Genomic DNA, 24,652 nt, shown 5'->3' with positions numbered 1-24,652 from the left:
TAACTGGCTCTCTCCTCTTGGACTTGAAGGTACTTTGATCTGTTGTCCAAACTCCCTGAGGATCTGAAGAACTTCCGGCCTGCAAAAAAGATCCTGGCAAAACTGCAGAAGTTTGGAGAGAACCTAGACCTGAGGATCCGGCCGCATGTCCTCCTGAAGGTGCTCCAGGACCTGCGGATCTGGGAGCTGTGCTCCCCAGACATTGCGGTGGCCATTGAGGTAATGACCGTTCTCCCCACTCCTCCCACAGTGCCTCGGGTGCCCTCATTCAGTCGTCTGTCAACAGCCAGACACTGCTGAAGTGCAGGGGACCCAACCATCACGAAACACAAAAACCCTGCCCTCTGAAGCTTTTACTCTAATTGCAAAGAGAGTATCACGTGGCCTTGGTCATTGGAGTCTATGTAAGCAGTACTCCCTGGAGACTAGGAGGCTTGGAGGGGACATAAGTGGGTTAATCATTGAAATGCACATCTCAAAGCGTGCTACTGAAACTGCAGTTGGTTCCCGGGCCGGCAGTGTGGCCCTCACTGCCTGCTTGTGGGGAATGTGAAACCCCAGGCACCCAATTTGCCAATACAGAATTGACCTCCTAATGAGGTCCCAGGTGTGTCGGATGCATGGTGACACTGAGGAGCTCTGGCTTAAATTCTGGAGGACTCAGCTAACCAGAGCACATGGGACAGGTAAGGTTTAATCTTGCACTTGAACGGTGAGAAGTCAGAATCATGAAAAGAAGGCAAAAGCGCAGAGTGAGGAGATAACACGGCCTGACTTGTTGCAGAAACACATTGCAAGTCATTGGGTGTGGCAGAGAGAGGTCAAGGAGGTGACGTGTCAGCCCCAGAAGACCTGTGAAGGTCACGGTAGAGCGTCTCGGCTCTCCTCAAGGGTGCTAGAAGCTTTTCCCATCACCAGCATCCCTGAAGTCTTGGGGCATCAAAGACAACAGCAGTAAGGATGCCAAAGAGAGGTTACAGATGCTTGTGGAGCCCGAGGTGGTGGTCCAGGCCTGGGATCCCAGCTGCTCTGGAGGCTAGACAGAAGGATCACAGTTCCACTGCCTTCCTGGGCTACAGGGTGAGCCCAAGTTCACCCGTGACAACCTAGCCAGATCCTATCTCAAAATCAAATGCTAACAGAGGGCTGGGGACGCCCCTCAGGGACAAAGCAAATCACACGCAAGGCCCTGATTTCAACCCCCAGTGCTTTTTAAAATATGCTTAGGTTGCATCCTTGATTTCAAAGATTTTATGTTTTAAGATTTATTTATTTTTATCTTGTACATATGAGTGTTTGTCTGCATGTATTTATGTGCACCATGTGAAGTGCCTGGTGCTCTTAGAGGCCAAAAAAGTCATCAGATCCCTCTGGAACATGTTACATGTAGTTCCAATCTGCCATGTGGGTGCCAGGAACCAAATCCTCTGCCAGAGCAGCAGGTTTCCTTAACCACTGAGCCATCTCTCCAGCCCTTATCTTATTTTTAAACTATGCATATGGGAGGGTGAACATGAGTACAGGTGCCAATGAAGGCCAAAAGAGGTCATCAGATCCCCCTACAGGTAGAGTTAGGAGCAGCTGTGAGCTGCCTAATGTGGGGGCTGGGGACCAAACTCGGGTCCCCTGCAAGAGCAGCAGACACCTGAGCCCCCTGACTTATCTCTGAAGTCCACTCATCCTTCATCTTATCAGGTTGGATGTGTGCATTTTAATAGGGACTTCGGCCCCTCCTGAAGAAGCAGCAACTCAAATGGTGGATCTCTAAGAGTAGACAGGCTTAAGAACACATTGGTCCTTCCACAGGATGACCTGGGTGTGTGTGTGTGCACTGGGCGAGGTCAAGAGTGGTGGAGGAGGTGGCCCTGTGGACCCGTTCAGATGCCCAGATTCGACTCTGATCACCAAAGAAGGCACCTTCAGGAAAACCTCTGACAGACTAGACAGAACTAGTCTGAGGGTGGCTGTCCACCTCCGCCCCTGCCCCCACCCACCAGTTACTGAGGTCTGTGGAAGGGTGATCTTCCCGGGTGCTGAAGAGCCCAACAGTGAGCCCATAGACGTGGGAACCGACATCAGCAGCTTCCTGATGAGGGGAACGTCATAAATCACCTAACAGCAGGAGCCCACATGAAACACTGGGTTCTGTGTGTCTTCAACCCTTTCCTGGAGCTCAAAGTTGGATCTGTCGTCAATGCTCAATGAGAGCACTGACCGAAACAAACTTTTTAAGGACAAGTGACATTATAAGAGCTATTCATGCCACTTGCTGGGAAGTGGATATGACATTGTTATACTGAGCTTAAAAGGCAAGACTACCAGATTTTCTTTTCTTCTCTTTACACACATACACATACATGCGCGCGCGCGCGCACACGCACACGCACACGCGCACACGCGCGCACACACACACACACACACACACACACACACACACACACACATGCATGCACACACGCACACGACATGAAAACCTAAAGGTACTAGTAAGAATGAGGACAGGAGAGGGTACTTGGGAATGGATATTGTCAATGAATTTGATGTTCTTGAACGCTTAGGAACTCATTACCATTTTAAGCTCATCTCGTTGCCAAGCCCCCTAAGAAAGTTTGAAGAGAGGAAGAAACCCCATCTGGATACATTTTTATTTCTGCTCTTTTGACTTCTTAATATCTTAAGGGCCAGAGAGATTGCTCAGTAGCTGTCCTATCCTGTCTGATGCAATTAAGGAATGAATGCTGTTGCTGGACACAATAAAGGAAATCAACAGTTCAGACAGGAACTTTCTCGATTGATTGTGAAGGGTCACCGTCAGTGACTGCCCCCAACCATCCATTGCCTTGTCCCCACTCCTGCATTGGACATTCATTAGAAGGTCCCGGGCCAAATGCATTGTCTCTGCTGCCTTAAGACCTGTTTTGAATTCAAATAAGAACATCACTCAAAGGGCTGGAGAGATGGCTCAGCAGTTAAGATCACTGACTGCTCTTGCCAAGGGCCTGGGTTCAGTTCCCAGGCCCCACATGGCCATCCACAACCACTTATCACTCCAGTTCCAGGGAATCTGATGCCCTCTTCTGGCCTCCACAGGCACATATATATACTCATACATATAAAATAAAATAGTAATTTTAAAAAAAAAGAATTTTTCTTCTAATAATATCATTTCTATAGTATAAAATAAACATCAAGTGATAAGTCAGCATCAAGCATGTAAATCAAGAAATGTGCATCAAAAAATGGTATATAACATAACCACGTTTATTTTAGAATGTATTCTAATGTCCATTTAATGATAAATGTCAACAATGCAAAAATCTCAATTATTTTTGCACCAATTTAAATATGAATGTCCAAATCATGGAGGGGGGTGCTCATCCTGGATATCAATCACAAAGTCTTCTGGAATGCCAAAGAGAGGCTGGCAGAGGGGCAGGCTAGTCCAGCTTTCAAACCAGACTCTGAGAGTAACACTGTGTTTACCCCACAGTTCGTGAGAGAACACATCATCCATATGCCGCAAGAGGATTACATCAACTGGCTACAGACCCGGGTCAACATGCCCATCCGGCAGTACATCACCCCGGTATGTACCTGAGTCCAGCCTGTGCTATCACATGGACACACATCGTAGAGCAGTGAGGTCACCTGAAGACACTTCTAAAAATGCGTTAGTCTGAGATGATGGTTCCATGTGTCTCCCCCTCCTCCTCCCCCACCAGGTTCCCTGTCTCTGCTCACTGTTCAACCCTGACTCTGCCAACTCTTCCAGGCTCCCTCACCATGCCCCTTTCCTAAAAATCCTATATAATAAAATTGAGTTGGATGCTTAACAACTGCTCAAGGAAGAGTTCAAGCTATGGCATTTGGGGGTGGCAGTCAGATCTTAGGAGAACAAGTTATCACTTGCTGAGCTTTTGCATCGACAGCCCAGGGCTATATCACATAATTATTTATATTAGCTTATAATGAGTTTCTTGAGTAGATACTAATGGTGTACCTATTCCATACCATTGGAGCTAGAATGTTATTTTCAATATACATATATGGTTTTGGATGGATGGACAAATGGATGAATAAATGAATGGGTAGAGAGCTGGATGAATAAATGAATGAATGGCTGGATGGATAAATGGATGGGTAGATTATAGATGTAGGGAGGGAGGGAAGGAGGGATGGGTAGATTATAGATGGATGGGTGGATTATGTATGTATGTATGTATGGATGGATGGATGGATGGATGGATAACTGCAGTGTACACAAAGGGGCATGTATGTGTGCACATGTATATACAGCTGTGCCCCGACACGTTTTTCAGAATCGCAAAAGCACAGAGCCACAGTGCAGCACTTACCAATGGACTGCTTCCTTCTATGCAGTGTGCAAATACTTGATGTGGATCATCTGAATCTGTCTCCACAGCCCCCACAGGCTGGCTCTTTCATCCTTCCTGCTCTGCAGACAGGGAGAGCGAGGCTTGAAAGAATTCTTACACTCTTTTTTATTTAAATTAAATTTAGTTTTGCTTGTATAGGTTTGTGTGTGTGGATGTGTGTGCATATGTTCACATATATGTGTATGTACACATAGGCCAGAGGTCAATGTTGAGTGTGTTTTTCCAACTCTCTCTCTCTCTCTCTCTCTCTCTCTCTCTCTCTCTCTCTCTCTCTCTCTTAGTTTGTTTTGTGTTGCTGTGATAAAACACTCTGCCAGGCCAAGAATGGTGGTACATGCCTTTAGTTCCAGGCCAGTCAGAGCTATACAGTGAGGTTCTATCTCCAAAAAAAAATATAATAAATAAAACACCTACCAAAAGCAACTTGGAAAGAATTTATTTGGCTTACAAGGAACAGTCCATCATCATGAAAATCCAAGATATTAACTCAAGGCAGGAGCTGAAACAAAGGCCATGAGAACACTGCTTACTGGCTTGCTCTTAATGAATTGCTCAGCTAGCCTGGGGATGGTACCACTCACAGTGGACTGGACCCTCCCACACCAATTAGCAATCAAGAAAATCTCCCCCCCCCCAGACACACCCACGAGTTATAGCGGCGAGGGCAGTTCCTCAACCCAGTCTCTCTCTCTCTCCCCCAGGTGTGTCCAGGTTTGTGTCTGGTTGACAAACACTATGACATTCTTGAGGTTTCTATTTTCGAGGCAGGGTCTCTCACTGAACCTGGGGTTTGCTGATTCAGCTAGGCTGACTGGCTAGCAAGCTTCCGAGAGGCTCCTGTTTCTGCCTCCCAGCACTGGGGTTCTAAGCACAGGCTTCCCTGCCTGGCTTTGTGACAGGAGCACTGAGAGTCTGGAGTCAGCTCCTCAGGCTTGCCGAGCAAGCACTTGACTGACGGAGACGTCTCCCTAGCCCCTAGGTTTATTTGTAGCTGATACAGAATTCCATAAAAACCTTTTTTTAAATTTTATTTTATTTTTTTGGTTTTTCAAGACAGGGTTTCTCTGTGTAGCTTTGCGCCTTTCCTGGAACTCACTCAGTAACCCAGGCTGGCCTCGAACTCACAGAGACCCGCCTGCCTCTGCCTCCCGAGTGCTGGGATTAAAGGCGTGCGCCACATTTTTTTTATAACATGTATACATTGTATCATGTTCAAACAGGGTAAACATAGCTTTCTCCCTAAACGATCATCATTTACAATAAGAATGTCCCAAATCCTTCCCTGTGGTCTTTTGAAACAAACTGCAGCATTTGTAGCTACAGCAGTCCTGGGTGTGCCATGGCACCCTAGAACTTCTTGCCTTTATCCAGCCGTGGCTCAGAACCCCTTTGGTCAACCTCGCCCATGACTACTTCTCCCATGCCCAACTATGTGTCGTCGTGTCGTGTCTCCCCCCCCCCCCCCCCCCCCGCTGCTACCTCTGTACCAGGTTCTCCTTGCTGTCATACAAGGAGGTCACAAAAGTCGCTGTGTCTTAAGAAGGATGCCCAAGGAATGGCTTTAAGGAGCACGTGTGTGCACTGTGACATGCACACATGTGCTCAAGTCTGGTCTCCCAGGTGTTCACAGAAACTCTTCAGGGGTGAAGAGGGCATTACGACACTATCCATTTTTATAATTAAGCATGCGAAGGCAGACACATAGCAGATTTGTGCCAGAGTCCGAGTCTAGAATGAGGTCTGTCCAGGACAGGAAATAGCCTAAAAATCACAAGACTTCCTGCTTCCTCCTCCACGCCGGGCACCTTCTCAGCCTATTTCTCAGAACTGTGGCGCCATCTAGTGGCAGATGTTCGGCTGTCAGTATGGCTTTCACTATGCCCTTGAGCAAAACGTAACTGTCCTGCCCAAGAGGAAGGCAGAGACTGTTAACAGCAGTAACAAGACCCACCAGCTCAGACAGGGAGTAACAGGCTCACACAGAGGAGGAGGGCATGTTGCTAAAACATAGCCAGGAACAAGGGACAGCGACCCATGCATCATATTACCAGCTGCTGGGCTCAAATGGAGCCCCAGGGAGAAATATTTTTGGAATGAACAGCTTCATCAGAATCCTAGAGAACAGTGACCATGTCTAGTCCCCAAAGTCACCGTCCCCCTAGATTGCCCAAGCCATCTGAGTATCTGCTATGATGGCTTCTAAAACTGCATCTCTTGGTTGGATTTTCTGTTTATGCAGATAGTTCTTTCATTGTTTATTTGGTTTGGAGATAGGGTCTCATGAAGCCCGGGAGGATCTTGAGTTTGCTTGTGTATCTGAGGCTGATTTTGAACTCCTGACCCTCCTGCCTCTACATCCCCAGCACTGGGATCACAAATGTGATTAAAACATGAAAATAAAACCATATCAAAGCAAACCACAGGGCAGATTTAGGCTAAGAAGCCACAGTCTGTGGACTCATGCTTCAGGGTAAGTTTAAAGAAGACACATTTTTCTTTTTTTTTTTTCAAAAGAACACACCAGCAGGACTAACAAAATGCAATGATTTCAGTATCTGTTTAGATATTTAGATGACACTGACTGTCTTCTCATGGGAAGAGAACACACGCACAGGGTAAACCTTCACGGTAAACCCCTCCAGCTCTCAGACTGACACACCCAGTAGCTCTCGGTCTTCCCAGAGATGTTCTGTGTGAGCACCAGCCAGAGAGGGTGAGGAATGAAAGAGTCAGCAGGTGCTTGCCGCTAACGCTAATGACCCAAGTTCAATTCCCAGGATCTATACGTAGTGGAAAGAGGAGAACTGACTCTCAAAAGTTGGCCTCTGGCCTCTGTGGACACACACACACACACACATACACACACACACACACACACACACACACACACACGTTAAATAAAATGTAATTAAAAGGTATGTGTAGAAAGGAAGAGAAAATGGTTCGTGATGAATAGACAAATTCTGGAGATAACAGAAGGGAGCTACAGGACAGAGGGCTGAAATGAGGTGTGTGGGAGGCAGGAAAGTCCTGAACCTGGGGAGATGTGGCTAGCCCATTCCACACCATGTGAGAGATGCAGAGACGCAAAGATAGCCCCTCTCTCCAGGAACTCGAGAAGAACTAAACAGCGGTGCTGCTGTGTGATCAAGTCCAGACCTCAGCCGCGCTTCCACCCCCTGCACGGCCTTGAAGGGCATCACATCTGTCAAGGGCAGACACCACTAAAGAGCCCACAAGGATGCCTGTGTGCCACATAAACTCATTAGAGATGGCAACAGTGGCAGTGGGGGCAGGGAGTGGGGTGTGGATGGAGGACACAGTCCCACATCCCCAGTCTTACATGTCAAGGACAGTTCATCAGTCACTGTCCTCACGTGCATACGTTAGTATCTGACCCTGGCTAATTGAACCCTGAGTCCTTCCATCACTGCCTCTGAGAACATAAAGACTGATTGGAAAGTCCAAGTCACATGACCCCAACCCAGGAACAAGAAAGACACCTATCTGGCCCTTTCCAACTTAAAAAAATTTTTTTCTTGCGAATTTCACACATGAGTACTGGATTTACACTATTTTCACCCATCTCTCTGCTCCCTCCAATACCTTCTGTGGTGCCCATTCCCTCTCAAATCCATGGCCTCCGATAGATAGATAGATAGATAGATAGATAGATAGATAGATAGATGATAGATGATAGATAGATGATGATGGATGGATGGATGGATGGACAGATGGGTGGATGAATGAATAAATGATAGACAGATAGATATAGATGATAGGTAGATAGATAGATAGATAGATAGATAGATAGATAGATAGATAGATAGATGATAGGTAGAATCTGTCCAGTCCAGTTGGTATTGCTTGTAGGTGTGTGTAAGGCTGTCCATTTGAGACTGGATAACCTACTAGGTTTCTCATCCCTGGAGAAGACTGATTCTCCCTCTGTCAGAAGCCATTGATTGCCTGTAGATCTTCACCTAGGGCTGGGACCTTGTGAAATTTCCCCCATCCACATTGGCACACTGGTTACACTGGTCTTGTCCAGGGGACCACAAGGTTGAGATTTCTCGTGTCCAGCTTCTGTGATGGGAACAACATCAAACCTGCAAAAGTAAAAGATTTCCAAGGAAAGGAAGGGATGAGAATTCCAGTTAGAAATGCCCACATGCACTCTCCAGAGACGGCATCCTAGACAAAGGACCATCTTAGCTGGGCTAAAAGCATCCCATACTCCATAGTTCACTGATGAAGAAACTGAGGCATGCAGAGCAAATGTGTCCAAGGTCACCCACTTTGGGGGAGAAATAAGGCTGGGAATGAGAGCTAGTGTTCAGGAGGCTACCCCAGAGGAGGTCCTGATGGGGTGTGTGAAGAGGTTGAAAGCCTCCACCAGAGTTGGGTCTAGGCACAGAGGCATCAACGGAGAAAGCCAGCAGGGATCAGGAGTTGACCTCCAGGCCTGGGGAGACATTGGGATACAGCACAGAAGAGAGGAAGGAATTAATGATTTATCTCATCTTTATTCCCAGTTCCTGAGATGAACATCTCAGCCTTCAAGCTCCCCAAGTGATAGACATTTCTTAGTTCCTCGTTTGGGATGCTGAAATCACCCTTAAGTTTATGCAGATTGGTGACACACGCTGGACTTCCTACTTTTATATCGGGGGCTGGTCATTCAAGAAAGATCAGCTACGTAACTAGAAGGTTGGAACTTCTAGCCATCCAATAGCTAATTCATTTTGTCCTGGAAGGCCAAGTTCAATCACAGACTCAATGATTCAGTCAATCATGTTCAGTCAGGGAGAGAACTATTCTATTCATGCTTATGATAATGGCAATGATTGTGGTGGTGGTGGTAGTGATAGTGGTGGTTATGGTGGTGGTGGTGATGGTGATGATGATGGTGGTGATGGTGGTGATGATGGTGGTGGTGGTGATGGTGGTGGTGGTGATGATGATGATGGTAATAATGATAATTACCACAATAACAATAAACTATAAACATAGGTGTGGTGATATTTTGTTTGTGCTCTAACAAATAAAGCTTGCCTGAAGATCAGAGGGCAGAGCTAGCCACGAGTTAACCGTAGAAACCAGGCAGTGATGGCACACACCTTTAATCCCAGCACTTGGGATCTCATGCCTTTGATCCCAGGACTTGGGAGGCACACACCTCTAATCCTAGCACTAGGGAGGTGGAGACAGGAAGTGATATGGCTGAGAGGAGAGGGGAATATAAGGTGGGAGGAGATAGGAGCTCAGCCCCTTTCAGAATGAGGAACTGGTGAGGTAAGAGGTGGCTGTGACTTGCTCCTTTGTCTCTCTGATCTTTCAGCATTTACCCCTGTATCTGGCTCTGGGATTTTATTATTAAGACCAATTAAAATTTGCTCTACACATAGGTATCATGCTTCATTGAGTGTTCTGAGTTGTTCTAATAAATGTTTTTGGACCTGGGAGTGACTAGTGGGAATCCCCAAAAATATAGTCAGTTGGGCAAAAGTGTCTGTGGCCTAGGAACTCCTGAAGCTGTGGCTTGTGTCTCGAAGGCAATCCTGTGAAGTGCAACCTAACACTGAGTACTTAGTAACACCGTTGGATGGCAAAGAGAAAGCTAGAATTCAAAGGATCGTGCCCTTCCAACTCTTGTAGGTGAGCCTCTGGCAAGAACACTAGGCCAAAGGAAAAAGCAGTTTGCACCCGACTAGCACATCTTCTTTAGGTCATATTAGTCTGGGTTCTCTGGAGGAATAGAACTGATAACATGAAAATGTATTTAAGGGGTATTTATCAGAGTGGCTGACATGATACAGCCTGGGTAGTCCAGCAATGGCTAACTCACAATGGAGAGGTTGAGAAACCAGTAGTTCTTCAGTCCAGAAGACTGGATGTGTCAGTCTCAATCTGACACCAATGGCCTCCTGGAGGATTCCTGGAGAGCCACTGATCTATATTAGAAGCCTGAAGAAGCATCTAATATCAGTATAAGAATGTGGTATATTGGTTAAAATATTAAGGCCACTCCATGTAGTTAAAAGGGAGGTTTATTTTGTGGGGTAACTTATAAGTGAAGGGATAGGTTACAGGGTCTGGGAAAGATGTAGCACAGTCTGGCAGCATTCTCTGGAGAACTCTGCTAGGTCTACCTCCAGTGTCCAGGGTCCAGGAACCAAGAGAGCTGGCCCATCCAGATCCCAGATCTTCAGGGTCCTCTCTCTTGGGCCCGCCTTGTAGGCATGACAGTTACTGAAGCCTCAATGGGGGTTGGAACTTCCAGATCAAAGCTGGAATGGCTACCCACTACAGTGGTGGTCACAGCAACAGGGTAGATGGACTTGCCAGCAAGAGTGAAAGCAAGCAGGCAAAAGGCAAGGCTTCCTTCTTCCATCTCCCTGTTGCCTGGGTTGTCACTGGAAGGTGTCACCCACACTTAGGCCGGGTCTTTCCACTTCAAATAATCTGATCAAGACCACCCCTCAAAGGGGTGTCCAGTAGCTTGTCAAATCCAGCTCCAGCCAAATTAACAAATAAGATTAGCCATCACAGGTATTGATCCTTCCACCTCTGGACTCTCCTTCACTGTGGATCAGGAAGTGTTTCCAACTCAGAGAGAGCTGTATGGTCATGTGACCCAGACCTGGTCAGTCCAAGCATTACATTTCTTTGGTCATAGTAAGCACTTCTGAGATGGTCACTTAAAAAAAAAAAAAAACAGTGCAAGTCAATACCTGGACTTGCGATGAATCTAGAAGGCTGGTTGTTCTCTCTTCTGCAACTACTGACCATACACAAAGCAAGCCAGGTGTGGCATCCTCAATCCCAGGAGGCAGAGACAAGAGGATCTCTCGTTCAAGATGGTCCTGGGCTACAGAGCAAGACCCTGTCCCAACACAACAAAAAATAAAACTATCCTAGGGTTTCTGGGAGCTACCACACTGGGACACTGTCAAAAACAAAGCCAAGGAATGACCACATCTAAGCTGCCCCCTTTGAACACCCTTGAATTGTTCAGTTACAGAAGCTAGCAAATTCTTCTCTGCTTAAAACAGATCCAACTTGTTGAGTGCAATCGATCCAACTTGTTGAGTGCAATCGGGGGTGGAGAGAGAGAGAGAGAGAGAGAGAGAGAGAGAGAGAGAGAGAGAGATGAATTCTAGGACTCTCCCCTGAGGAAGGCCCTTCCTCTAACACGTCTAATGAGGCAGCAGAGGGGAGTCTGCCATCATCAGATCACGCGAGTGAAGCTGAGAGAAAAATCCTGAGTTGAATCCACCACATCGATCCAGAGAGAAGAGAAAGAGGGGAAATGCAGATGTTCTAAGATGCTCACTTTTGCAGCAGGTATGACAGTGCCAATTTGTATTTAAAGGAGCATGGAACCCACAGAAGGTAGGGATTGCCATCCTGTGTCTCTGCCACTGTGCAAAGAGGTCCTTTAGTATATGAGCTTCCTAGCCGAATGGTGTCTGGAGTGGAAGAAGTGCCCGGGATGGCCCATTAGGAAGCAGAAGAAAATGTCAGACGTGTCTTCGTCGCTGTCTTAGTGAGGTGGTGTTTTAAGCTTCCCTGGCTTGGATGTGAATTGACTCCGTGCGTTAGTTACTTTTTCCTGCTGTGACAAAACACTCAGAAAAGCAACGAACGTAAGGAAGGGTGTTTCGTCCTGCCGCAGTTTGAGAGGGCACAGTCCATCATGGTTGGGAAGGCCTTGGTGGCAGGGGTCTGAGCGGTTGGTCACGTTGCTTGGGCAGTCAGGAAACAATATAGACAACGTGGAACTGCCTGGAACACTTCAAGTCCCACCCCCAGGAATGTACTTCCTCCAGCAAGGCTCAACCTTTTCATGATTCCATAGTCTTTCCAAACAGCGCCACCATCTGGAGACCAGGAGTTTAAACACATGAGCCTGTGGGGGAGCATTTCCACACAAACCCCTGCATTCATTCTACACTTAGAATAGCACAACTTGGGACTGGAGAGATGGCTCAGCAGTGTGGTATTGTATTCCCCCAAATATTGTGCATGCTAATAAACTTATCTGGGGTCAGAGACAGAACAGCCACAATATTAAACATAAAGGATGGGCAGTGGTAGCACACGCCTTTAATCCTAGCATTCCAGAGGCAGAAATCCCTGTGTTCAAAGACACAGACAGGCATGGTGGCTCACGCCTTTAATCCCAGAAAGCAAGCCTTTAATCCCAGGGAGTGGTGGTAGAAAGCAGAAAGGTTTACAAGGCATGAGGACCAGAAACTAGAAGCATTTGGCTGGTTAAGCATTCAGGCTTTTGAGCAGTAATTCAGCTGAGACCCATTCTGGATGAGGACTCAGAGGCCTCCAGTCTGAGGAGACAAGACCAGCTGAGGATCCGGCGAGGTGAGGTAGCTGTGGTTTGTTCTGGTTCTCTGATCTTCCAGTTCATCCCAATACCTGGCTCAGGTTTAATTTTATTAATAAGAACTTTTAAGATTCATGCTACACAGCGGTTACAAGCACTGGCTGCTCTTCCGGAGGTCCTGAGTTCAATTCCCAGCAACCACATGGTGGCTCACAGCCATCTGTAATGAGATCTGGTGCCCTCTTCTGGCCTGCAGACAGAACACTGTATACATGATAAATAAATCTTAAAAAAGAAAGAAAAGAAAAAAAAGACTAGCACCGCTTGGCTGGTACCAATCCAAGCAGGTAACCCAAGGGTGGATGTACATGCCACAGTGTGAAGGGGATAATGGGGCCATCTTGTCTTCCCATCCTCAGTCCGGGAAGTAGGTCTTACTTTGCAGGTCTGCAATCCCTCTAAGATCCCTGCCCCGTTTATCCCAAAGCAGAAGGTGTGCCTGTGACATCAGCACTGCTCCCCCTGTACCCCCTCAGCACAGCCAGATGGGGGATCCTCACTCACCCTTCACTCAGTGGCTGCCTAATTACATTCCTCTTTGTCTCCTCCTGGGCACTCCAGCTTATCTCCGAACAGAAGTCGTGTTGCCAAGGAAAACAGTGTACCAGAGACTGGAAATTCTCCAGCAGCAGCCAATCAGATGCAATTTACCCCTGGGCTGCTTGAATTCTGTGTCCCTGATGATAAGGGAGACAGTATCTCCCTCCTGAAGATGGGGCTCTCACCTGCATTCACACCTGCCCTGTTCGATGCTCACGCTGGAGATACACTGAGATAGTCAGCAATCCAAGGCTCAACAATCCTCCAGCCTAATGAGAGGGGGGCGGGTAGACAGAGACAGACAGAACAGAGACAGAGAGAAAGACAGACAGAGATAGACACAGAGAGAAAGAGAGACAGAGGGATAGACAGAAGCAGACAGAACAGAGACAGAGAGATAGAGATGAACAGAGAGACAGAGAGATAGACAAACAGAGACAGACAGACACAAAGAGAGATAGACAAACAGACAGACACAAAGAGAGAGAGATAAACAGAGACAGAGACAGACACACAGAGACTGACAAAAACAGAGGGACAGAGGCAGAGAGAGACAGACTCCTTGAAGCCCTTGCACTTCTACAGGTCTCAGACTCTGACGATGCTAGCCCTTGGACCAGACAGACTAGTTCAGATCATAGCTCTGACATTTAACAGCTGTGTGACCTTGGGCGAGTCACTGTAAGTTTCCCACACCTGTGCAGTGTGGGTGGCGAACACCTGGCTAATGAACTCACGGTGAGGATTAAAAATGTTCTTGCACATGACTTCACATTTGAATCCCCCGGGGAGCTTTAAAAACGACAAGTCCTGAGATTCTGTTTCCAGTGGTGCCGAGCACTGTCTGAGCATCAAGACTCGTTTTCACAGCTCAGGGGAGTCTGACTCACAGTGAGGTTTGCAAACCGTTTAGTTAGTAATAACTAGACTGTTCAGAACACACAGCAGCTGGCATAAACCATAATGTGTTTACTATTCTTTTACTCTTAATGTTAGGAAAACTTCACAGTATATTTAAAATGCACAACCCAGACCTACTGGGTGTCACTAAATACTGGTGCAGGGATAAGACTTCTTCCAAGTGAACTCCCAGAGCGCCTACTAAACATGTCAACATACCTTCTCCAAAGAGCATAGGTGGGCTGACTAGATAGAGGTCAGGTTCAGGGCTGGCAGCTCATTCGGCACTTTCAACTTCTTGAAACTTTGCTTGATGAAATAACATAGCCCATTTCCCCCAAACACTCCCTTCCAACTAGGTTTCGGTATTTTGGCACCAAAGAAGCCGGATTCAATTAAGCCTTGGAGATGCACACTGAGAGTCCTAGCAGCTGGAGTAGCGGGAATGTGGCCAAAGGAACAACCCCATCTGTGTCTCGGCCCCCACGGTGGAGACACTGAAGGAGAAGTGACTAGAAATGGGGAGGGGTCTTCAGAACCCAAATTGTCATCAACCCAACAGGCACATATGGGCCCGAGAGGGACACCGGCAAAAAGACACACAAGTGGTGTTTCTCTTTTCAGCTCCGCGGGCAGAAACAAACCCACCGCTTCCTTCACTGTAGTCTCACAGTGTGGAGACATGGTCGTGAGCACTACGGGCATTGATTCAGGGAGTAATTATTATCAAGATGCTATCCAAATGGCTAATGTAAAAAAAAAGAAGCCAGCGTAGGAATGAGTGTGGAGAAAAACAGATCCCTGCAGTTAGCCAGGATGTAAACTAGTATAAGCCAGTACAGAAAACAGACAGTATGGATGCTCCTCAAAAAAAATTAAAAAATCATCATTCTGTATGAGGTCTCAGCTCAGACACCAGGAACAGAGGGTGACCATGGAAGGCACACACAGCCATCCGGGCACACACTGACACACATGGGCCACACAGAGACACACCAGCTGGCACACAGGCCATACAAGTAAAGGCACTCACCTCTGACCTCAAAACCATAGTATATAAAACCCACACAACAGTGGGATTTGGGCAGGACCAGTTACATAACCAATTTCATCACTAACGACAGCTGGTGCTGGCCATCATCTCCCTATGGTTCTGCAGATGTCTGGTGGCAGGCATGGTTTAGCAGACTCGGTGGATACTCATACCAGTGCCATGGTGTCTAAGTGTAAACAGACATTTTGTTTCCTTCAGTGTGATCCACCCATCCATGCATGGCCTGAGATGTATCCAAATGAACTGCGATCTGCATGTCAAAAACACATCTGCACATTCATGCTTATTGCAGTGTATCTCAATACAGTGAGATATGACATCAGCCTGTGTCTACCAACAGATAATCAATATACTTGATGGAATATGAGCCATCCATAAAGGGTGGAAATCCCCCTGTACCATAACATGCATGAGCCAAGGGGATATAGCCAGGCAGCGAAGGACAAACCCTGCTTGATCCCTCTTATCTGTGGAAAGGCAGACTATCGGAGAAGCTCAAGGAAGAACAGCGGACATCAGAGGTTGGGGGTAAACAGGGAAGGGAGGCAGGAAGAGAGGCCAGTCAATAAACACAAAATTGCAGGTAGTTAGGAGGAGAGAGCCCTGATGCTCTGCTGCACAATGACTCTAAAGAACTACACCACACCATAGAAGATTACGTCTCTAACCCCAGCACTCAGGGGGCAGAGGCAGGAGGAACAGAAATTCAAGACCATCCTTAGCTAATAGTGAGTTCAAGGCTAGACTGGGCTACCTGAGATGCTGCTTAAAAGGGCGGGGGGGCCACTGAGGAAGTAGAGCAGCTGGTAAAGTGTTTGCCCCGCAGGGAGGAGGACCTGAGTTCCCACCCCAGAACCTACAGTTTAAAAACAAACAAAAAAGTCTGGTATGGTGACATGTGTTTATAATCCCAGCACTGGGAAAGGTGGAGTCACAAGGATTCCTGCGGCTTACTGACCTGCCAGTCCAGTCTCTTTGGTGAGTTCTAGGCCAGCGAGACACCTGCTTCAGAACAAACCAACAAACAAAACAAAACAAAAAAGTGGGCGGAGGGGCTGGAACAATAGCTCAGTGGTTAAAGCTCTTGAAGAAGACGACCAGCGTTCAGATCTCAGAACTCACTTCGCTTGGCTCACGACCGCCTGCGACTTCAGCTCCTAGAGGGAACTGATGTCCTCTTCTGCCCTCTGCAGACATGGGTACAGACGGCTATAACCCTAGTGCTGTGGAGGGTCACAACAGGGAAGGAGGATTTCTGGTCATGAGCCTGGCTCCAGACTCAGTGAGAGACCCTGCCGTAAGGAAGCAGGTGGAAAGTGATAGAGTGGGACGTCCTGACCTCCTGTGACATCCATACATGGACATACATGGACAGACAGACGGATGGACGGACGGACACACACATGCATGACAAAAACTACTATAAGTGAGGCATCCAACATGGTTGCATGAGTGCTGAAACCAGACTTGGACCCTCTGCAAGAGCAGTAGGGTGCTCTTAACTGCTGACCAATCTCTCCACTGCGGTAAAATACTTAAACACAAAGCCACCTACTGGCATTCCCCCTTTGTTAGGCACTTGACAGGCACTGCGGTTTGTGTCCCTGGCAACCCTGTGAGGAAGGAGTCAGCCTCGGGGCTTTCCAGCGAGGAGGCTGTGGCTCAGAGAGACTCAGCAACGTGGCTGCCCCCAGTAGAATCCTAACTCAGGACAATCCAAACAGAAGAGACCGTGTCACCTGAAGGAATGCAGCGAAGGACAAAGCTGCATATAGATCTTCACTGTCACTGATAGGGAGGTTCCCTCTGCTCCTGCTTGATTTGACTTCAAATATCCCAGGGGAAAATCTCCGGTTGGCCCAGCTTGGGCCATCTGTATTTACCATCAGCCGTTAACAACAGGGAAAGACCATATATGAACATGTCCAGTGGTTCAAATCACACTGACTAAAGCCAGAAATTAGTTCCCAAATGTGGAAGGCCGTCTATTCCCAGAAGGAAGGAAGAAGTACTCCGTCACAGTCCACCGCCTCCAAAAATCAGCACAGGGAGCAGAGAGGAAATGACTTCCCTTGAGAGTGACACAGACCTGAAGTCCCTTACAGAACTGCATCGCTTCCTCTTTTCATTGTGAGTGCATGTGTGTACGTATCTATGTTTTTTGCATGTTTGGGGCGTACATATGTGCAGGTGGACATGCGTGTGGAGGCCCAAGGATAATGTTGGGGATCTTCCTATCAGTCTTCAACCTTATTCGTTGATACAGGCCTCTCAATCAAATCCGGAGCTCACTGATCTGGCTAGTTTCCCCAGCCAGCTCACTCTGGGGATCCTCTGTCTTCAAGATCTTTCAGGAATTACAGGTGGGCCACCATGCCCACTCAGCATGTATGTGGACTCTGGGGTCTGAAGTCTTGTCCACAAATTTGTTCAGTGAGTTCTTTAACCACTGAGCCATCTCCCCAGTCCCTTAACTCAATTATATTTTTTTATGGTGAACTGGTGTATGTTCCAGGAGGACATCTAGTGTACTCTCAATAAATATCTGTTGAATGCATCATACAGAGATGAATAAAGTCAAGCACTTCTGTCCATAGAACTTAAACCCTCTTAAGCCAACAGTCCAAGTAACACAGACCCCGGCAGATAAACAAATGAAGGCTCGTGTGTTTAAGAACGTGGGGTGTGGCGGTCAGGGCAGTCATCAAGGAGGGAGATGTCATTTGAGATGCAACTTGAAGTTTGAAACGGGCCCTCTTGGAGGAAGAAGCAGAAGAATGGCGGGTACCGAGGCTGTGGGTGTGGCTCGCTGGTAGGCTGCTTTCCTCTGGATGTGCAAGGCTCTAGATTCAGACATCTACAGCACAATAAAAACAAGGCCAGGCACGGTGGCATGAATCTGTAAACCACTCAGGTGGCTGAAGCAGAATTTAAGGATTGTAGCTCAAGGCTAGCCTGGGCTGAAGAGCCAGACACAGTTGGAAAGAAGGAAGGAGGAATAAAGGGAGGGAAAGAGAGGAGAGGAGAAGAGAGGAGAGGAGGGGAGGGGAGGGAAGAAGAGGGGAGGGGAGGAGAAAAGACGAGGGGAGGGGAGAAGAGGAGGGAGGAAGGAGGAGAGGAGGGAAGAAGAAGGATCACTGGGGCTCACTGGCTGTCAGCCTAGCTCCAGATTCAGTGAAAGACCCTGCCTCAAGGGCATAGTTGGAGAATGATAGAGCAGGACTCCCAATGTCCTCTCTGGCCTCCGTAGGAAGGAAGGAAAAGAGGGGAGGGGAGAAGGAAGGAGAGGGGAGGGGAAGGGAGGGGAGGAGAGGGGGGTAGGAGAGGGGGGGTGGGAGAGGAAGGGACCAGGGTGAACAAACCATACCAGCAAGCCAGAGAGGCAGTGGTCAACCCATCCAGTTTTCTTCTTGTAAAATATCTGTAACATAAAATCCTCCCTGTTTAATATTGTTTTTGAGAGAGGTTCTCTACATAGCCCTGACTGACCTGGAGTTCACTGTGCAGACCAAGCTGGTTTTGAACTCAGAGATCTACCTGCCTCTGTCTCCTGAGTGCTGGGATTGCCAGCACGTAACACTATACCACGCTTCCTTTTAGACATGTTAAGTGCATAATTCGATGCCGTTAACTACATCCATGGTTTGGTACCACATCACCACCACCTGCTCCCCAAATCTTTTCCATCATCATGAACGGAAACTCTGCCCACTGAGCAATGACTTTCCATCCCCTGACTTCCTTTCCACCTCCTTGAACTGGTTTCTATCCTTTGGCATGGGGTCTCCAAGGGCTGTAGCATGTACCAGACAGACTTCATCTTTTTGCTGAACAGAATCCCATTACATAGATAAGCCACATCTTGTCCATCCGTTTATCTGTAAATGCAACACATCTCTGCTATGCTGAACAAAGCCTCAGTGAACAGAGACAGAGAGCTGTCTATCAGATTCCTCATTTCCAATGCTTGGGGGTTTGCAGGTAGGAACGGAGTTGATGGATGTGGCAGAACTCTCTTTTTAGCCTGTTGAGGTACCACCATACTGCTTTCCCCAGCAGCTGAAGCGAAAGTAACAACTTTTCTAGAAGTCAGGGACAGAGGCCCGTTTCTCTGCATCCTCTGCAACATATGTTAAACTCTGTATCATTGCTGGTCTGGATACCCATTCTAACAAGCGTGAGGTGGCATTCCATTGTGGGTTTGACCTGCCTTTCCCTAAAGACTGTGGATGTTGCGCTTTTTTTTCTGTACAGGTTTATTCAAGTCACCCCTTGGTATTGGTGCCCCGTCCAAAGTGCCAAAACTAAGCTGTGAAGATTGTACTGTGCGGGCAACAGGAAGCCAATGAGAGTTTGTGAGTGGATATGGCCAGAGATAAAAAGAAAACCTTGGCAGAATCAGGGAAGATGGAGCCAGAGACCCAATTCAGAGGTCATTGTGACTGGAGCCACTGAAGCTCACATGGACAGAGCATCCCTAACAAAAGCGACACTCGGAGGCACCAAGGCAGCTACCTGAAATCACAGGGGCTCACGTAAGGATGTCACAGCCCTTGTGATAAATGGCTCTGCGTGCATAAAATTAATGATGCAGATGAATAAATCATGAAACAGAAAGCTGCTCACACTATATTAAGTGAAAAAAAAATAAGGTTACAACACAGGTCGTACATCACAATCACATCCTCAGATAGATGACACATAATTAGATGGGAATGGAAGAGGAGGACAGGTTGGAGAAGTAGAGGACCTTGAAAACAGCCTGCCCTGAGATGTGAAGAATGGCTGTGTCCTGCTAAACTTGCCTCCCATCAAGCTACTCAGGAGCTCTATTTTATTTTCTTTATCAGCACTGTTGAAAACATCCGACTCATTGGATCTATGCTGCATTCTCTCTGCATTCTCAGGGCCCATCACCAAGCAGGAGACATGTCATAGATATATCTAATGGCTCTCTTGGCCGGGGGCGGGGGCAGAACTCTGTTTCCTTGTCTATATTTTTAAGTGTGCAATGCATTATGAGTTTTGTCACAAGAAAAAAAAATAGTAAAGAAGAGAGCCGCCACCACCTCCACCAACACTAACGGGGTTCTTTGGTTGGTCTCTTGGGCCCCCCAAAGAACCTCAAGGCCACAAACCACCATCAGAAACCACTTGTAAAAAGTCAATGAGCTGTTCCCCTTCCATGAGCCCTCCCAATGCGGCCTTCCTCCAGCTTCCCATGTTTCTACTTCCTCTATGCAGAGTCAGCACAGGAAGAACCTGTTGATGCCTATATGGGCCTGGGCTCCCAGATAACCTACCCACGACTACAGCTGGGCCTGGGAGACTTCTCCAGAAAGAGGTCATTAATCAATATCCATGGTTGTTCCCTACCTTCATTTCCTATCCTCCTTGCCCCAGTCCTGGGCCCTGTAGACATTATCCTTAAACACCACAGTTGGCTAATACCAGGCTGTGGCTATAGATCAAGCAGAATGAAACCAGCAAGCAGCATGCTCTAAAAGCCATCTCGGTCTGGGGTGTTAGCACCTAGCACTTGAGCCCAGCACTTCTAAACCAAAGATGAATCACCCAGGAGTCAGGAGTCCTCTGAGGTTACTCAAGCAAAAAGCCCCAATGATTTCAAATCACTCAAGATCCTACAGCGAGTTAGCACATAATTGACTACACAGTAAATACATTTTGCTTCATGATGAGCTATGTAGAGAAAAGTACATGTATACATCTATAATACATACAATCACACAGATTATTAAGCCTTATACATGTGTAGGTGTATATAGAAGATGAACATTCCATCCTTCATGTATTATTCTGTGATGTAAAACGTGGGCCCTGATATTGCATTCCACTTTGTAGGCTAAAGGAGGAGGTAAAATTAGACTTTCATCATGGGGGTGCAAAAAGATTTTCACCATGGGATGCAAATAAGTTTTTTGAGCTATCAAAGTATTTCTCAGCTGCTCTTTGGAGAAAGGTTGGGTTCTTACAGGAAATATGAGGAGTTAGGAGATGGAGGAGGTGTTTGGATCCGGGAGCATCCCTCTTAGAAGGCTTTGAATTAAGCAAAGGTGTAGACAGTCCTCTTCTGGGAAAGTCTCCACTGAGAGCAGAAGTACATCTCTCTAAAGAATACTTCTGTGGCTGGGGAGATGGCTCAGGGGTCAAGAGCACTCACTGCACTTGCAGGATTGGTTCCCAGCATCTGCATCAGTCAGCTCAGAACCACCTGTAACTCCAGCTCCAAGGCATGAGATGTTCTGGACCCTGCCGGCACCCACACATTTGTGAAGCCATACTTACACACACACACACACAGACACACAGACACACAGACACACACACACACACACACACACACACACACACACACGAAGGGAGGGAGGGAAAGGAGGGAAGGAGGGAGGGAGGGAGGGAGGGAGGGAAAGGGAAGGAAGGAAGGGGAGGGGAGGGGAGGGAGGGAAGGGAAGGGAAGGGAAGGGAAGGGAAGGGAAGGGAAGGGAAGGGAAGGGAAGGGAAGGGAAGGGAAGGGAAGGGAAGGGAAGGGAAGGGAAGAATATCTCTTGCATTTACAGCCATACCACTCTAGCACGCCCAGTCTTGTCTCATCCCAGAAGCTAAGCAGAGTCAGACTTGATTGGTACTCAGATGGGAGCCTATGTCTGTGTGACTGGATACAAAGAATTCTCTCTTTAGAACAAAATAGGAGTCCAAGACTTTAACTCTGACGGAAGGGAGGGGTTCAAAGACTAGAAACTGGTTGACTCAGTCCCACAACATAGGCAGGAGAAGAAGGTCCCACTTTGGGGTGCCCATGAGCATGACATATGAACTCTGACATGTTTGAAGGACAGGATTAAGGATCTGTACTTTCCATATATTTTTATGAATTCACCATTAGGCTTCCAGTAGATGGCTAAGTTCTAAGGTTACCAGAGATGCTGAGTTAAAAAAATAAATAAATAAAAATAAAAATAAGCTGGGCAGTGGTGGCACATGCCTTTAATCCCAACACTCGGGATGCAGAGGCAGACGGATCTCTGTGAGTTCAAGGCCAGCCTGGTCTGAAGAGCGAGTTCCAGGAAAGGCACCAAAACTACACAGAGAAACCCTATCTCAAAAAAAAAAATTAATTAATTAAATAAATAAATAAAAATAAAAAAACTTAAGAACAGGAACCTAGAAAAGCACACACACACACACACACACACACACACACACACACACACACACAAATAAATATATGGGGACCACAGAAGAATTCCTCAGGTATCCCATTTCCGGCCCCAACCACCTGAGGATGGGCTGGTTCAAGACTGCAAATCTTGGAAGAGGTCTCCAACGGTGGTAAAGGCAATCATTACGGGAAAGCTGAAGAATCCCGTACACCCGGGTTACAAGGGAGGAACTTGACACAATTCTGTACCCAGAACCAGAAAGGCAGTGGTGAGCAAAACAGACATGGTCCTGGGGAGGGAGAGGTGGCTCAGTGGTTAGGAGCACTTGTTGCTCTTGCAGAGGACCTGGGTTTGATTCCTAGCACCCATATCTAGTGAACATTTTGGCAAGCTCTTCCCATAAGGAGCCAGATAAACAATTGAGACTTACAAGTCATTTTGTCTCTGTGCAGGGACTCAACTCAATTGTTTTAGTACAAAAAAAAAAAAAAGGCATTGTGTGTCCTGGTAAAGCCTTATTTAATATTTGCATTTCATACATTTCTCCAGCTACTTCAAAATGCAAACACCATTCTTGGTTCACACAGGTCATAGGAAAACAGGTGGTGGCTGGATTTAGACCATGAAGTGTAATTTGGATTAAAGGTTAAGCCTAAAACATAAATAGTAATTAAAAATAGCTTATGATTTTGAGTGTTGCTAAGTACCTGGTGAGACGCTAAGTTTGTTTCACTATGATAATATTACAGCTATGATTCGGCCCTCTACTGCACTTTCCCAAGTGAGAGAAAAGTAAGGGGCATTTGTGGCTACGTTTCCAAGAACTCGTGGTAACCACGGGTGTGGTCAGCCTTGTGAACACCATCCATTACATCCATTTCTTTTAAAAGGCAATTCTAAGGGATGGGGAGTTGGCTCTGTCAGGAAAATGTTGGCCTTGCAAGCAGGAGGGCCCGAGTTTGATCCCCAGGACCCCCCCCCCCTTTTTTTTTTAAGCTAGACATGGTAACAGGCATTTGTAACCCCAGGGCTGGGGAGGCAGAGGCAGGCAGATCCCTCCCCTAGTTGTTAAGTTCAAGATCAAAGAGAGACTCTAAGATACTGGAGTAGCAATCCTGGAGGTCGTCTGCTAGCATACACACACACACACACACACACACACACACACACACACACACACACACACACACACATGTGCGCACACACAATAATGACCATATTTACAATAACAATAACCTGCTTTTACAAGCTTCCCTGGTTACCATACTTCAGACTGCCCCAGCGCAGAGTAGGAAGGAATTGGATCCTACCTCGCCACTTGACGAAAGGAAAAGTGTCAGAGGGGGCTACAGAAAACTCACTTCATATGAAGCCCACATTCCATCACCTCTCTTGACCCCACTGACCACCACTTCCCCTCACCTCTACAAATCGGCAAAAGGGACCACGGAAGACCCAGGAGAGCATCCTTCTCAACGAGGCAACACTTGGCCAAGAGAAGAGGCAAATTTAACAGGCTTCTGGGCAAGGCGCTTGGCCCTGTTTACTGATGGGAAATGATTTACCAAAGTAAGGGCTCTTTGGGGACCTCTGAAGATTTTGGCAAGCCCCAGTTCCAACAGCTGCTGTGTGCTAAGAGGAACTGTGGAGCTCTGAAAGCCCAGCAGCTGAAAAGTCAGCTCCTCAGAAACCTACCAGACATTCTCCATGCCAGCAGGGGGCATGTCGAGAGCTAACGTTCATTTGTTGGGCAGATGCCCTTCCCCTGTGTTATAGCTTAGATCTAGAATGTTCCCCCAAAGGTTCATGGGGACCCCTTCATCCCCATATGGTGGTACTATCGTAAGTGGAGTTTCGTTGGATGACGTAATCAACGGGGTATGTGTTGAAAGGATATGTCGGCACCCTGGCACTTTTCTCTCCTGCCTGTCGGTCACTGACATGCTCTAACATGTGCTCCTCCATGTTATCACACATCCAGAGACAACAGAACCAAGCGACCCTAGACTGAGGCCTTTCCAACTGTGGGGCTAAACCAACTTCTCCTGCCTTAACTTGACCGCCTCCCGTATTTTGTCAGAGTAGCAGGAAGCTAACCAGCACCCTCGGGAAGAAAGTCGAGGCTTCGACGCCACGCCTATAACACCTGCTTGGAAGGAAGTGGGGTTGCAATCAG

General features: G+C 47.3%; 1 protein-coding gene across 1 annotated transcript in view; it reads left to right on the top strand.

Annotated features, from left to right (window-relative positions):
- The window catches only part of Ccdc60 (coiled-coil domain containing 60), a 92,197-nt gene extending 88,359 nt beyond the window's left edge, over positions 1 to 3,838 (top strand). The window contains exons 13-14 of the mRNA XM_028856547.2: positions 30 to 219; positions 3,491 to 3,838. Coding sequence (XP_028712380.1) covers positions 30 to 219; positions 3,491 to 3,598 — 298 coding nt within the window. The 3' untranslated portion in view covers positions 3,599 to 3,838. The remainder of the gene's footprint in view (positions 1 to 29; positions 220 to 3,490) is intronic.
- The last annotated feature ends 20,814 nt before the right edge of the window (positions 3,839 to 24,652 follow it).

Source organism: Peromyscus leucopus, chromosome 23, assembly GCF_004664715.2.
Source record: "Peromyscus leucopus breed LL Stock chromosome 23, UCI_PerLeu_2.1, whole genome shotgun sequence".
Taxonomy (NCBI): domain Eukaryota; kingdom Metazoa; phylum Chordata; class Mammalia; order Rodentia; family Cricetidae; genus Peromyscus; species Peromyscus leucopus.
The sequence above is the reverse complement of the archived record's forward strand: the minus strand, read 5'-3'. Positions and strand labels throughout refer to the sequence as shown.